Raw genomic sequence first — 16,296 nt, forward strand, 5'->3', positions numbered from 1 at the left:
TCCAGGAACCTCCGATAATGCTCTGTTGACCTCTGTCACTATGTTTCTTACAGGTAGATCTACGTACATTGATTTTAATCTACTGAAACAAAAGCTGCGAATAACGGGTAAAATCAATACGCGCATCATTAATTGATACACGTCTTCTGCGAGGACCGTTCAGTAACTACTCTTTTAGCCTAGGTAGCGTTGTGTTGTTATCATTCGTGTTACAAATAAATCAAGCTTATAAAAAGAATACATTACGTCAATACAATATGTATTTTTCTTTTCAGAATATATCAGTTATCAAATAGCTCTAGGGATAGTCTCATTGTATTTACGCTGGGGTACACCTTTCTTTTGCATACATTGCTTAATATATTTATACACTTTTTAATTGATAAGACTTCGTCCGGGGCCTCTGTGGCCGAGTGGTTAATGTCGCTGACTTCAAATCACTTGCCCCTCATCGATGTGGGTTCAAGCCTCACTCGGGGCGTTGAATTCTTCATGTGAAGAAGCCATCCAGCTGGCTGGTCGGTGGTTATACCCAGGTGCGCGCTCGTTATGAGATAATGCACGGAGGGGCACCTGGGGTCTTCCTTCACCATCAAAGCTGAAAAGTCGTCATATGACCTATAATTATGTCGGTGCGACGTTAAACCCAACAAAAAAAAAGACTTCGACTTCTAATTCAATCAAAGTATTTAAATTTCTGCATTTTTATTTCTTTTAAATTCCAATTTACAAGCTTACATTTCTTATATATTACTAACATATTGAATGCCTCGTACTGTTACTTTAGTTATTTATCTTTATTATGTACATTCATGCACTTAATGCATGTACTGACATGAGGCTACTAGAAATAAGTAAAACAAGAACTGATGCAGAATTCTGTTAAGTACTTTTGGAACACCCCTCGCCCCGGCATCGCATCGCACGGAACCGTGAAAACAACGACAACAGTAACTATAGAACAAGATACACAGGAAACATTGGACAGAGTGTTCATATCTCGGAGACTGAATTCTTCTAGACAGTTCATATTTCACATTTATTATTAACAATATTTTCAAAGACATTTTGCTTATGCTAAGAAGGTTAAAAGTGTTGAATTAATAATGGTGCGGCAGAGATACGAAATGGTAAGTTTCTTATCTTTTGATCTCTCGTGCTTTTTCTTAAAGATTTGCTTTTCAGCAAGAGTCAGTAATTTGTATAAAATGTCACTGGAATATGATTGGAAGTGTGATAAGTGAATATACATTGCAAAATGCAAAGTTATAGAACTGTGATACCGTGGCTTAACGACGAGGTAATTTATCTTGTGAACAATCTTTTAAGCAGAAACTATATTACATGTATAACATACCCTGTCAGGTTTACCAAAGAATTTTGTCATAAAATTTACTTTAGAGAAAGGCTTAGCAATCGACGTCTTTCAAAATGCATAAAAAGACATACGACTTGGTGATCGCTGTTAATGATTCCATATATTTGAAGATGTATGAATATGGCTCATAAGTTTTATTGTCTTCAAGAATCACGAAGCCTTTATATTGATCGTGATCATGTTTTTAAAACTAGTTTTAAGCCATCCATAAGTTAGATTTCAAAGCAGGGGCTACACCTACTAATAACAAACACTTTTCTCATGGTACTGACGGATATGGAACGCCTAGACTGTTTTATGTTTAGAATGACTGATATGCCTGGTTAAATGTTGTTCTGTTGAGTCCGAGATACAATATTGAGGGTGGAAATCACAATGCGTCCAGTTATTGAAGTGTTATGTTGTGTGCTGATTATATTTTCTTCAGTCAAGTCAATGTATTTTTGGGTGCTATAGTCGTTATGTTCAGTTCTTGAAAGAAACAGGCGTGTGGTAACAAAATTATTTTCAGTTAAAAAGATGCATTGTGGGGTGTTACAGTTATTAAGTTCAGTTATAATAATAATCTGTTTTGTGCTAAACTCATTATGTTCAACCATGAAAATAAACACTTTAGTGGTACTATCATTATGTTTAGCTGAGGCAGTGTATTATTGAGTAGTACTTTCATTATTTTCAGTTGCAATGATATGCTCTTGGGTGTTATACTAATTATGTTCTGTCGTGAAAAAGAACTGTTAAATGGTACTATTATTATGTTGTGTGCTGATTATATTTTATTCAATTAAGTCAATGTGTTGCTCGGTGTAAAGGTCGTTATATCCAGTTCTTAAAATAAACAGGCATGTGGTAACAAAATTATGTTCAGTTAAATATAATCTGCTGTGGGGTGTTACAGTTATTATGTTCAGTTATAATAATATGCTGTTTGGTGCTCTACTCATTAACTTAACTTAAGGACCTTTGCACCGAACAGTACATCACCTGAACTGAACAAAACGACGGTATCAGACAACAGTTAGTGTTCACGGCTGAACATAATGGCTACAGTACACATCAGCATATTAATAAGTTATCTTAAAATAATGATAGTACCAATTAACAGTTCTTTTTCACGACTGAACATAATTGATATAACATCCAACAGCATATTATTGCAACTGAAGATAATGGAAGTGTCACTCAATAATACACTGCCTCATCCAAACAAATTGTTAGTACCACTCAACTGTTTATTTTCATAGCTGAACATAATGAGTAGAGCACAAAGCAGCTTATTATTATAACAGAACATAATAACTGTAAAACCCAACAACACAACATTTTAACCGAACATAATTTTGTTACCACATGCCTGTTTCTTTTAAGAACTGAATATAACGACCTTTACGCCGAACAACATATTGACTTGACTCAAGAAAATATAATCAGCACACAACATAATGATAGTACCATTTAACAGTTCTTTTTCACAACTGAACATAATTAATATAACACCAAAGAGCATATCATTACAGCTGAAAGTAATGCGAGTACTACTCAATAATACACTGTCTCAGCTAAACATAATGATAGTACCACTCAACTGTTTATTCTCATAGTTGAACATAATGAGTTTAGCACCAAACAGCATATTATTATAACTATACATAATAATGTAACACCCCACAGTGCATCTTTTTAACTGAAAATAATTTTGTTACCACATGCCTGTTTCTTTCAAGAACTGAACATAATGACTATAGCACCCAACAATACATTGACTTGACTGAAGAAAATATAATCAGCAATATAACACTCCAATAACTGGACACATTGTGATTTCCACCCTCAATATTATATCTCGGACTCAACAGAACGACATTTAACCAGGCATATCATATATTCTCAACATAAGACAGTCTAGGCGTTCCATAGACGGATATTCTAATTGGCAGGCGTTAGATACAGTTTACTACATTCTTTTTCAAGAAAATCAAATTCTACATAATTGCATTTGACCCGAATGTGCAAAACTACCTTAAGGCTTTAGCGTTTAGAACAAGAACATCGACGCCTAAGCATAGCGGCAGTGCCAACACCATAACTTCAGAAAACTGTATGCCTCAAAGGTCAGATGTTCAATTTAAACACGGGCATAAATAAATACCCCGTTTGAAAAATACCATTAATATTGCCAGGTACATAGCCAGATTTATCTAGGATTAGCATCGCGGCTGTTTTAATTAAAAAAATGTAGAATTGCTCTTTAATAGAAATGAGATGAAACATTTGTACAATTGTAACACTGTAGATATCTTATTTCGCATGAAATCCATCAGTAAGCTCTATGCGAAACTCTCTTATAAGGCAACGAAGACCGTTAGATAGATAGATAGATAGATAGATATATAGATAGATAGATGTTTATTCAGGTTAAAACACACATATACATATACAAGTTACAAAAGACATTTATCACACATTAAAACAATTTACACAAATTTAAGCTAAAATATCCAGTAGTTGGGTAACTAAAAAGTTATAGTTTCATATAGATAAAACACATATTAACTAGTTAACTAAGATCACAATGTAATTTGTATCACAGCTATGCTTTTTAATACTACGTGTACCTTTATATTATAGAAACAAATGTTAATTAGACTAAGATAGTTCAAACTGGAAGCAACATGTATATATTATAGCAGTGTGTAGTAACCTAGGATGGCCCATGAAAGTTAGAAAGCTTATTTCCAATGGGGTCGTTATGCCTTGTGCTTCCACAGATCTCGTCATCTTAGTTTCGACATTTATCATTGGGCTTTTAACTGTCCCGAGGTTAAATCTAGTTCGAATCTGGATGGTTAACGTTCAAGGCCTTAGAACCATATTTATTTTCTAGGCTGTTCAAGAGCTTATGATTATCAAAAATATGTCTACTTTAACACAACGATACCGTTGAATCAATTTGGAGCTAGGTCTTAGCTAGGACTCTGAAATATATTCCGTAGTCTTTTGTGACCCCTCAGTTTACTTGAAAGGCATACTATTCTCTTTCGATGGTAAACATTTAAAACGGGTTAATTTATTTGCACATGTAGATACCTTAATAATGGTCTAAACGTAACAAAGTGTCCTAAATATTGTAATGATATATATACGGTCCTGTTATTCCTTTAAGTATGACCTCTTACACTCAAACGTTACATTACCTTTCTTAACCTGCCAAATTTCTAAAATGGACTGGTTCGTCGTTCAGTTTGGGCAAAACCATTTATCATTAGAAGGTGAATGAATAGCGAACAGTGGAGACCATGATCAGCCTGCTGATCTTGCTGATCTTAGTCTGTACTGGTCACAAAGGCAGAATCACTTGCCGCCAGCAGGCTAAAGGTTAAAAATAGTTTTCTTATTTCAGTAAACAGTTTGGTCACATATTATTGCTTCAGTCCAGACTGGTAGAATGTTATATGTTTTCAAATAATTAATTAACGATTATTTTCGTTATTTTAAGGAATTGACGATTAGCATTTATCATTTGGCAAGGAGCGTTAGCTATTTCATAAAATATGTTTGGTATTTAACTTTGTTTTGTAGAAACTTCAAATAAATATCAATTGACACCATATCTTACTTCTGTGATTTCAAACGGTATTTATTTTCGAAGAAAGTTAAAGCGTACTAACAAGCAAAGTACACAAACACATTCTTGGCGCTAAAACATCTTTTAAGGTCATTACATTATGTACTTTTGTTCTAGCATACGCTCATAAAAAGTCGTGATCGATAGGTACGTCAGTAATCTCCATGCACATCTCTGCATCATAATTATTTGAGCTTTAACAAATATAATTGTTAACATCATGTTAATAAAGGTAAAGGTAACAACTATTAGCCATAATAGGTTTCCATGGATATGATATTCTCGTATCTATCTGTGAGCAGAATGCTAGCATTCAATGCATTCATTTATCACCCAATAAATTGATATTGATTTACATTAATGGAAGATACAGACAATAATTCAATTAAGCAGCGACTTACACGAGGTATTCAATTACAGTAGTGTTATATTTTATGTCTCAAATATTGTTTTAAAGATCTGAATATTGTGTTAAATATCACTTTAAGATGACCGCCGAAACTTTCATTAGACAATGCATGACGTTTCAGAGACACTCTAATTTCATTTTCATTTTCGGATTGAGGTGCCTATACTTGAAGCATAATGATTATTCTTAGTATTTTATTCTATAGGTATCACATATATGTTACAAACCACACAAAGATTTAGAGAATGTAGCAGTTTTCATTAGATTGTTTCATTATTTTTAGACCTCATGCGAGAACGTACATAACGTAAATCCAAAATTATATATATCCGCATATATTTTGTATTGATAGAAGAAAGACCATTTACTTTCTTATAATTAACAATGGCGCAATAATACCAAGAAAAATAACGCTCATGTTGCTGGTAAGGGTCCCTGATTTTGGTGGATACAAGATTAAGGTCTGGCGAGATCTCAAAGCGGTCATAATTATCGTGCTCTTGGTTGATAATGGATGACTAGATAAAACCAAACTCCTTTAATTCAAACACAGCTCTGATTAGGAATTGAGATGGAGCAGTTTTGTGTGATTAAGACGAATTGTACAGTTATTTTACTTGTGCAATTGAACGAGTTTTCAAAGATGAATTAAGACGGAAACCGGTCGGCCGGTCAAGACCTTTCACTATGGCTAAATGCATGACTAATGACGGTATTCTCAGCAACGTGTTTGATGCTTAATGACCGTCACAACCTACTTCTGTATTTTTCAAATCGTTTATCTCTGCCTGATCATGGTTTGATCTTTGAATTTATGTTCATAAATAATAGCATGGCAAATGTCACGCAACGTGCATAATTTATCACTTACTTATTGTAAGATTTCGTCAAGTGATTTTAAGTGGTTTTGTTAATTACCCTCACTTTCAAAAGTGACATGTAAACATCTAAGTAACCAAAGCGGACAATAAACGCTCGTTGTTCATGCCGTTCCATACCGGTAAATATTTTGTATCAATGGTGTTTATGGCTAACTATGAATTATTGATAGAGAGTTAATTGAAACGTCGTTGAACTAGACCTCAGGGATAACATTATCACTTTGCCAATCTCATAAAATCTATCAATTGGCAGATGAGACATATGAATATCGAATACGTCTGCCATCGTCAGTAATTGGTTTTAAAGTTTTCCGAGACATTTTGACAGGGTGTATTTCGTTTCCCATCAGGAACGAAGGCATCACCGCCGAGGCGCATAGCAAGATATTGGAGGGGATGCCTTTGCCAATGTTAGGGGATTCAGGGTTTTTTCCCCCTGCTTTTTATTTTTTTGAAATACAGGTATGAAATGGTATCCTCAGGTCTGAATTTTAAGGTATTGTAGGGGTATGTTATTCCCCTCTTGACTGGGTGGTCAGGGGGCTCTCCCACTGGAAAATTTTGAAATACAGGTATGAAATGGTGGCCTCTGGTGCGTTCCTGGGTCTAAATTTTGAGAAAAAAATATTCCTTTGCCAAAATAGTTGGGTGAATCTTTGATGAGTATAGGTCACTTCTCAGCCAGCTGGGGGAGGGGGGGGGGGGGGGCACGGGCCCCCTTGGCCTGGCCCTCGATCCGGGCCTGTAAATCTAAGCGCGAAGAAAGCACTCTTTTGGTTATCACGAAATTTAACGAGAACTCACTCAAATTTCTCAGGCGAGTATCAAATCTATTTTATTTTGTAAGTCTTTAGAAACTTAAATATTCTAACAGTTCAGAGGGTTTCAGAATATTACACACTGTCTTATCAGAAAATAAAACGTTATTAACCTTCAGCCGAATCTGTTTAAAGCAGTCGTGTCCAGTGCACATAATATACTGTCCTGGCTTCAAGGTTAAAATCAAGACGGGTAAAAAGGACATTAAGATATTGTCCATTTTCGTTCGGACATAACTTAGTATTCCCTTCGAAGTTAAAACCAGAAGGGGTAAAACGGGTCATAGATACAGCACTTTGAAGGCCAGACTATAATTTTGTTCTGGTAACACACATTAAGACAATGCAAGGACAAATTGTAATTACAATAAATTAATGATTGATGCTTAGAACTCTGTCTTTAAAGGGCCGAATGATCATCTTTTTGTTACTCACTTTCTGATGGAGGAGTCCTTATCCCAGGGTGTGCATTATTACTGTTCAAGTATGTGCCATATGTTTTACAGAATGTCTCATAAAGTGATAGGTATTTGAACAACTATTGTTATACATCGAAAAATGTTTGCTTCAGCTGGGTCCTGCAATTATTACAAACTCACTTTTAAACTATGCTATCATCACTGCTTTTTTTTTTACATAAATGTTAATCCTACTTTTTCAACCAATCACATGTCAGATATTTTTAAAGTTTTCAAAATAGTATTTCTTTAGTGGCTAACTTTTTGATTTACTCAGACTAAAGTTGAAGTTTTGCCTATTACATTAATATATCCTACTTTATATGCATCAAACATAAATACATATTAAGACCTGTGGAAATTACGCTTATGTTGATAATCCCTAAAAGATGAAAAATACATGAAAGGCAAAATGACATATAAACCGTGTATATTTAAGAAATGCATTAAAAATCAACTATACCTGAAATCAGTCTTGAGGTTAACGGATTCAAACAGATCTCATAGAATTGATAATCTTGTTCAAGTAATTAAGATCATCACTGATACGTAAGATAGTAAAGACGGTACGAGGTAGATGACATAGTAAAAAGTATTTGCAAACATATATATATATATATATATATACACACACACAGAGGCATATCACAATAACATATCACTCACCAATCACGCACATACAGAACATTCAAGCCGATATGTAGTATGAACAAAGCACCAAAAGCACCAAAATGTCACACCTATTAGGCTGTCAAGCACAGAGATACGTAATATGTGCAAAGCAGACATTTAGCAATCAAGCATAGATATCTAGTACCAAAAGTGAATCCTTTATAGAGCAAGCAAGCGCAGATATATGGTACATATAGAGAGCAAGGTAATAAGAATTAACATATTAAATCAAAAGATTGTCAAGTATCAAGCAGAATAAGTAAATCATAAACTGATGAATGATTTCACAGTGACACCAATACGAAGGTATGTAAACCAAGAGCGTTCGAATAAAAAAATATCAACAAAAAAAAAATAAAAATAAAAATAAAAAATAAAAAAAATATCAGGTACATCATCCCTCCCCACTCCAAAGTTCAATAGAATCTTAAACAGATTGACCTTACTTTCTGCTCTAAAGTGTTGGGAAAGTTGACGCCATCACTTGAAGTTCCTACTTATGGTATACAGACTGACTGTTCAACTGTATCTAAAAGAATACTTTTTGCATTTTAATTTTGATAAGATTATGTAAATAAGTTGGTCCTTGTTTATTTGGGATATTAAAGACTTCAAGAGTTATGGTTCTCATTCTTCTGATTTTTAGAGGCGAGATCTAGACAAAAACATAATTGTAATTAAATGTGTTATCACTGTAAATAAAGTGACCTTTCCTGAATGATTTACCCATAATTCAGATAAATTGCCAACTGATAAAACACAAGATGAATTCCTATGTACGGTTTATAATAACTTAAAGTTTCTTTTCTCTATACTTCAGATGGACAGTAGGTGGCAGGACGACTATGCTCGTACAGGTGGCGCTGTTAAACGATACGAAGTTGGCAGACAGTCACTAAAGGCTCTTCAGTCGTCTGCAAAAGTCAAAAATATCAGAGTTTACAAAAACGGTGCACAAACAAAATCTGATCCACCTTGTATTGTATCATTTAAATCCAAAAAATATCCTAGTTTTGATAAACTTCTCGAAGAAATTTCAGATCGGAAGAGGACTTCAGCTAACTTTTTATTTAAGTGGCCGTTAGCAGAGATGGTTCGCGATCTGTGCGATATTGACGATACTACGGATATCCTCGTTTGCTCAGACAAAAAAAAACTGAACATAGATATATGTTACGGGGGTATTAGTTATGGCGCCACCAACGGCGATAGGTCTGCACTTACTGAAAAGAGTAGTCGCAACAGCCATGGAAGCAGGGGAATGAAGCAATCGCCGACAGCACGCATGTCAAATGCGTCCCTGAACGGCGGAGGTAAGGTGAAAACCACCTTGAATGTTATATCCAACAAGACGGGAGAGCGGATAAATCTTTTTAAAGATCCTAACAGTAAGCAGTCGTTCGAGGATTTTCTTATGACCATCCAGGAAATGCTTGACCCCTACCACCCGCCAGTACACACACTGTACATTATGAACAAACCACAAAGAAAGGTAACGATTTTAATTATGCAGTATTATTAATTAATCCCTATCGATATCGATTTAGACAGTAAGCGTCTTTATTAATAACTTTAATTGCTTATAACTTCTGCTGTCTACACACTGGTAATAGCATTATTTGTGTAAATATATAAAATTCATCAACTGCATAACACATAATGATGAACAACAGGTACTAGTCAAACTCTGTAACTTCCTTACTTGCGCAAACATTTGTCGTTATAACAATAAAAAAAGATGGCACGTACTACAGAAGACATATCTCGGCAAAATCAATGGAGAAATATTATAACGTTTTTTCTCTATACGATACATGAAACTATGGCTTTGCATCGGGTTCACATATTATCGCATGCTCCACTATTTGGTAGATGTTTTAGATATATAATTCTATGTTCACCGGTTGTATGTATTCATTTCGTTCCTTTACATATGTAAGGTTCTTATTTGATATCGTTTCAGATAAATAGTATAAGCAGTTTAAACAGAGCACTGCAATCAGACGAAGACACGTTTTTGGCATGCGGAAAGAATGAAGAACCAGATCAAAAAATGTTACGGTCACGTGATACTTCGCCCATGCGCAATGGCAACCAGCAACGACAGAAAAATGGTAATAAGCAGAATGGATATCATGAAGACCGAACGCGACAGAATAACGGCCATGCAACACACCAGGAAAGGCACATGGATTCTCATGGGCGTTCTTACCAGCGACATCGTGACGAGGAAGATTACGAGGACGACACAGAACAAGAGGAATACGACCAAGAGCCGTCATCTCCGCCACCAAGACGAGGCGGGCGTTATCAAGACCAATCTCCTAAACGCGACAGTCGGCAACCACCTTACCGACAGAGCCAGAGGCGAGATGAAGAGGACCAGTCCCCGCGTTATCAAGACCAGTCACCTAAACGCGACAGTCGGCAGCCACCTTACCGACAGAGCCAGAGGCGAGATGAAGAGGACCAGTCTCCGCTTCGAGATAACCGACAGGCTCCAAAGCGTCGTTCACAAAGAAAAGACGACGACGAAGAAGAAGAAGACACGCCTCGCCGGGGCAACAGACGTGAAAGTGAACGACAAAAGCCGAAGCGTCAACAGACACCACCAAGAAGAGACGAAACTTCTCGCGGGAAGACGCGTGATGATACAGATAATGATGACAATAATGATGATGACAATGATGATGAGGACAGAGAAAGAGATCACCCAAGTGAAGAGGAGATGCAAAGAAGAATAGATGCAATGGAAACAATTGATCAAGGTGAATTGGACAAGAAGATACATTACTAAGCATTAATTACTAAACATCGCTTTTTGAAAACGAACTACACTTTACAGTAAGACTCGTGAACACTAAACGTTAACCAGAAAGTGAAAAGGAAAATAAAGCAAACAGGTAAAGTGCTCAAAATTTTACTCGAAATGAATTAAACCATTTTAACAGCAGTAGTGATCGTTTCTGCATGTTTAAGGTCATATTTAAAAATCAATTCTACAATGCTCAGAACTATTTCAATTGGTCATTTTGGTCTGACATGGTTCTTATTGATAAGTGGAAAGGTCGTATTTAAACAATGTTTTCAACTACAATAATAAACAACAGTTATAAACAATGAATGCTTTGATTCAGCCACTGATGTGCTTGTTATGTTCTATTTAACCATATAAACATAGTTACTTGTAGATAATTTGTTTCATTGTTATAGACTGCAATTAATATTTGTAAATACTATATATTTTTTCATTCATCTGTGATAAAATTGATAAAAACGTATCTGGTGTGAATAATTAATATTTAGTATGCGTGCGGGCATGCCTGTTGATGAACATCACATTTTATTTAAATTTAGCAACTTTAAAAATGAAATAATGAAACAGTTTACAAGTACACACAACTGAGTACCTGTATCTCGAACTCCAAGGAATCGAGCGTTATATTTCGAGTTAACCGAATTTCGACTTTAAGTGATATTTTGGCAATATGTTCCTGGTAATGTCTTAAAAATGTCTTCGAGATAGCCGGAATTTTGAGATAAGCGAGTCCGAGTTATCAAGTTTCAACACATTTCTAATGCGTAACAAAAATTGGCGGGCTTGTAATATATGTTTTAATAGCAAACGAAAGTTTCTTTTTATACGCCTGTTTTTAAAATTGCGGGGCGTATTATGTGAACACCCATGGCGGGCGGGCGGGCGGGCGGTCGGCGTCCAAAAGCATGTCCGCTCTCAAAGTCAAACTGTTTTCATCCGATCTTCATCAAACTTGGTGACAATGTTTGTGGGCATAATATATCGGCCAAGTTCGATAACCAGCAAAATCCCCCAGGCTGTCTTGAGTTATGGCCCTTGATTTACTCAAAATCTGCAAATTTAGCCTTGTCCGCTCCATAAGTCAAACAGTTTTCAGCTGATCTTCCACAAACTTGCAGATTATGGGCATAATATCTCGGCCAAGTTCGAATACCAGCAAAATCACCACACCACTCTCTGATTATGGCCCTTGAATTATTTGAAATAATGCGAATTTAGCCTTGTCCGCTCTCTAAGTCGAACAGTTTTCATCCGATCGTCACCAAACTTTGTGACAATGTGGGCATAATATCTCAGCCAAGTTCGATGACCAGCAAACTCCCCCTAGGCACTCTTGAGTTATGGCCCTTGAATTACTTGAAATATTGCGAATTTAGCATTGTCCGCTCCCTAAGTCAAACAGTTTTCAGCTGATCTTCCACAAACTTGCAGATTATGGGCATAATATCTCGGCCAAGTTCGATTACCAGCAAAATCCCCTATGCACTCTTGAGTAATGGCCCTTGAATTACTCGAAAATCTGCAAATTTAACCTTGTCCGCCCTCTAAATCGAACAGTTTTTATCCGATCTTCACCAAACTTGGTGTCAAGTTTTGTTGGCATAATATCTCAGCCAAGTTCGATAACCAGCAAAATCACCACAGCCACTCTCTGATTATGGCCCTTGAATTATTTGAAATATTGCGAATTTAGCCTTGTCCGCTCTCTAAGTCGAACAGTTTTCATCCGATCGTCACCAAACTTTGTGACAATGTGGGCATAATATCTCAGCCAAGTTCGATGACCAGCAAACTCCCCCTAGGCACTCTTGAGTTATGGCCCTTGAATTACTTGAAATATTGCGAATTTAGCATTGTCCGCTCCCTAAGTCAAACAGTTTTCAGCTGATCTTCCACAAACTTGCAGATTATGGGCATGATATTTCGGCCAAGTCCGATTACCAGCAAAATCCCCAGGCACTCTTGAGTAATGGCCCTTGAATTACTCGAAAATCTGCAAATTTAGCCTTGTCCGCCCTCTAAATCGAAGTTTTTATCCGATCTTCACCAAACTTGGTGTCAAGTTTTGTTGGCATAATATCTCAGCCAAGTTCGATAACCAGTAAAATTTCCACAGCCACTCTCTGATTATGGCCCTTGAATTATTTGAAATAATGCGAATTTAGCATTGTCCGCTCTCTAAGTCGAACAGTTTTCATCCGATCGTCACCAAACTTACTGACAATGTTTATTGCCAAAATATCTCGGCCAAGTTCGATAACCAGTCATTCTTAGATTACGGCCCATAAATTAGGCTAAATTCGATGACGGGCGTATTTTGTGACATTCTGCCACTCTTGTTTATGACTTAATGCGGCCTTAATCTATTTTTACTTTTGAGGTATAATTAAATGAAAGTATTCTCTAAATTCCGGCAAAAATGACAGCAAGGACGGGACGCTTGATTTATCTTGCATTTTTTTAGTACCAAGGGTGATATAAAGAAAAATATTTCCCTTTCTTTAATAATTGTAAATATGTTTTAGTTTACGTTTATTTGGTTATTCCATTTTAGGATTCTAGAATAAAATTTTCTATTATTTGTACGAATGTAGAGCAGGATGCCTAACCTCTTGATATAACATTTATTGCTTATTAGATTTGAACCGAGAAATATGCACGAGTATTGCGCGACATTGAGAAAGAACGAATGCGTATTTCCCGATGCAAATCTCATGATATTTTCATTACATTGTATATGCACTTAATTACTATCATATGAATAATAAGTATACAAGTTTGTTATTCAGCCTGGGTTACATTGAAACTATTGTCGTTAATGACCGTTTTAACACGAGACTGACGTAACAAATAATGCCGTGCACCTGCTACAAAACTGAACGTCAGTATGGGGCAAAACATATGGACCTTTGATGTTCTTTGTAACGTAACAGAGTTTGTAAAGGCGGATAAAAGTCCTTTCGATTTTAACGTAAAAGACAAAATACTATTCTTACAGATCAGTCAGAGAGCTGCATTTTCAAGTACTGTTTTTTTCAAACAAGGCATTTTTACAACGACCATATTGAGACTTTATAAGAAAATATCGTTTATCAACACAGAAATCAGATAAAGTTTTTCTTAACCACGCGTTTCCTAGTAGATGCTACAAACTACAAAAGTGCAAAATTTTATTAATACGTTGAAATGATTTAAAACTTTAGTTTTATTTCAAGGTTTTAAAACAGGGAGTCTATGATAAAGCCAGAGTTAAATATAGCGATAACCCAAGAGAAATTGGCCGAAACCGCTCATCATCTTTCAAAATATATTTCATGTTTAATGGTTAGTGTTTTCCCCATTAAAGATGACTTTCTAAAAATAGAATTGAAGTTTCACATTTTGCATAAAAAATGAAAAAGAGAATTTCCGGTGTGGTAATAAAAGAATAAGCTTAGTGAAAATAAACCGTTTGTCCTTACACAAACACGACCATTAATTCAATTTACGTCCTTGCAAAATAGTTAAACATTCATATATACAGCAGGTACATGGGTTTTCCTCAAGACTTTCGATCGGTACTAGGTGCTTTCCTAATGTTAGGGCTACCGAGCACGTACATCACTTTCTTTACTATTGAACGATCAATGTACAGAACATAAAACTGTTGGAAATATTTGATATGTATGAACAATTTGTGTAACGTCTTTGTCGCCGCTAGTTTTCGTGAATAGTACCATTTTGTGGTAATTGAAATAGGTCTAATTTGTTTGTAATGTGTCATGTTACATGACTGTGAGGAAAACCCTGTCTCAAAACATGTATACAAGTGCAGCTCTTTTCGCTTTTAAAATGGTTGTATGCGTTATGCGAAATGTCGAATTTTTCTGGAGGTATATTTTGCTAGAATGAGGAGGTGATAAGTATATTATATGACTTTGTGTCATGTTAGACGTTGTCCATTCTTATCCTTCAGAGATTCGTCATAGGTCCGAGACCATGCTAGACCTCTGGTGTGTGCGAGAATGGACGCTGTCATGTTCCCAGGTAGCCCATTTTTTTCGGGCTATCCGTAGTTTTATGTACATCGTTAAGCTGCTATTGGGATAGAAGGCGCCTAAGTTGAAGATAAAAGGTTCTGTTATGACATGTGTTTAATATAGAATATAATTATGATATATAATATGACCAGGAATAAACAACTCGATACTTTTTTTAATAGAACGATTTACGAAAACGAACTCTTTAACTTCAACTTAGGCGCATTTCGCTTTAACGCGTATAGAAATCAAAATATTTTTGCGTATAAATTGAAAGGGGAGAAACTGTGTTCGATTTATTCTCTATGTATTGTTCTGGTTATGCATAAACTACATAGTTGCTTTAGTTGCGACACGCAAATAATTAGGTAAATGGCCTTTTCTTGCCTTCTGTACTTTCATGAAATCTTATTTGTTTAATCAGATATTTAAACTGTGATTACTATACATTTATTGTTTAAGACTTTACAACAGCAGTTTTGTTAGCATCAGTCAAATTCCTTGGTCGAAAATGTCTTGAACTTTTTTTATGTAAGTGCCTTTGAAGTTATTTACCTGCAGTGTGCACCATCAGAGATAAAATGAATCAAACTTTCTTCTGTAAAACAAAGAAATATCTATGTTTGTCGAGTTGCTGTAAATGTTAAGACAAGCTGTGTTTCTCAAATACTCGTTCATTATAATTTGAACCAAGGAAATTCTTTACTTTTAATGTTTATTGTTGATTTTTCTATACAGAGATCCGTCCTAAGATCGTTTATAAATTTATAGTTATCATTTTTGTTATATTTTTACATATTTATTGATGTAATTATATTGTGTTGTACATTCAGATATATATTCCAAACCTCTTCTGTTCTGTGTAAATAAAGAGACATTGTCTATTCTGAGAGTGTTGTTCTTTGAGACTAGTCCAACAGTTATCATTTCAAATATAACATAAGTGTAAACTGCTTAGACATTTAAAGCTTATCTTTAAAAAAATATAGTAATTATATTTCCTAATGATTGTACATTGGAAAGGCTCAATGCGATTGTTCTGTAACCCTTCCTCTGCATCCAATCAAACTTGCCTAGCTAATTCAGGGGGACGTAGATCTGATACATTGGCGGGAAGTATGTTCAAATACTAACTGACGGAAATCAATGCTTAAGGTTGGTTATTTGTCTGCAACTTCTGATATTTCTTTTTCAAGTGGGAAAGATACCGACATCTCT

At 35.6% G+C, this 16,296-nt stretch overlaps 1 protein-coding gene across 1 annotated transcript; it reads left to right on the plus strand.

Moving 5' to 3' along the window:
- The first annotated feature begins 980 nt into the window (after positions 1-980).
- LOC128556212 (myb-like protein AA) lies at positions 981-15,965 on the plus strand. The gene is made up of 3 exons (XM_053540482.1): positions 981-1,130; positions 9,062-9,733; positions 10,205-15,965. Exons 1-3 carry the CDS (start codon positions 1,107-1,109, stop codon positions 11,036-11,038), a joined length of 1,530 nt encoding a protein of 509 aa, XP_053396457.1. The 5' UTR covers positions 981-1,106; the 3' UTR covers positions 11,039-15,965.
- Positions 15,966-16,296: the final 331 nt, after the last annotated feature.

The sequence above is a fragment of the Mercenaria mercenaria genome, chromosome 1 (genome assembly GCF_021730395.1).
Source record: "Mercenaria mercenaria strain notata chromosome 1, MADL_Memer_1, whole genome shotgun sequence".
NCBI lineage: Eukaryota > Metazoa > Mollusca > Bivalvia > Venerida > Veneridae > Mercenaria > Mercenaria mercenaria.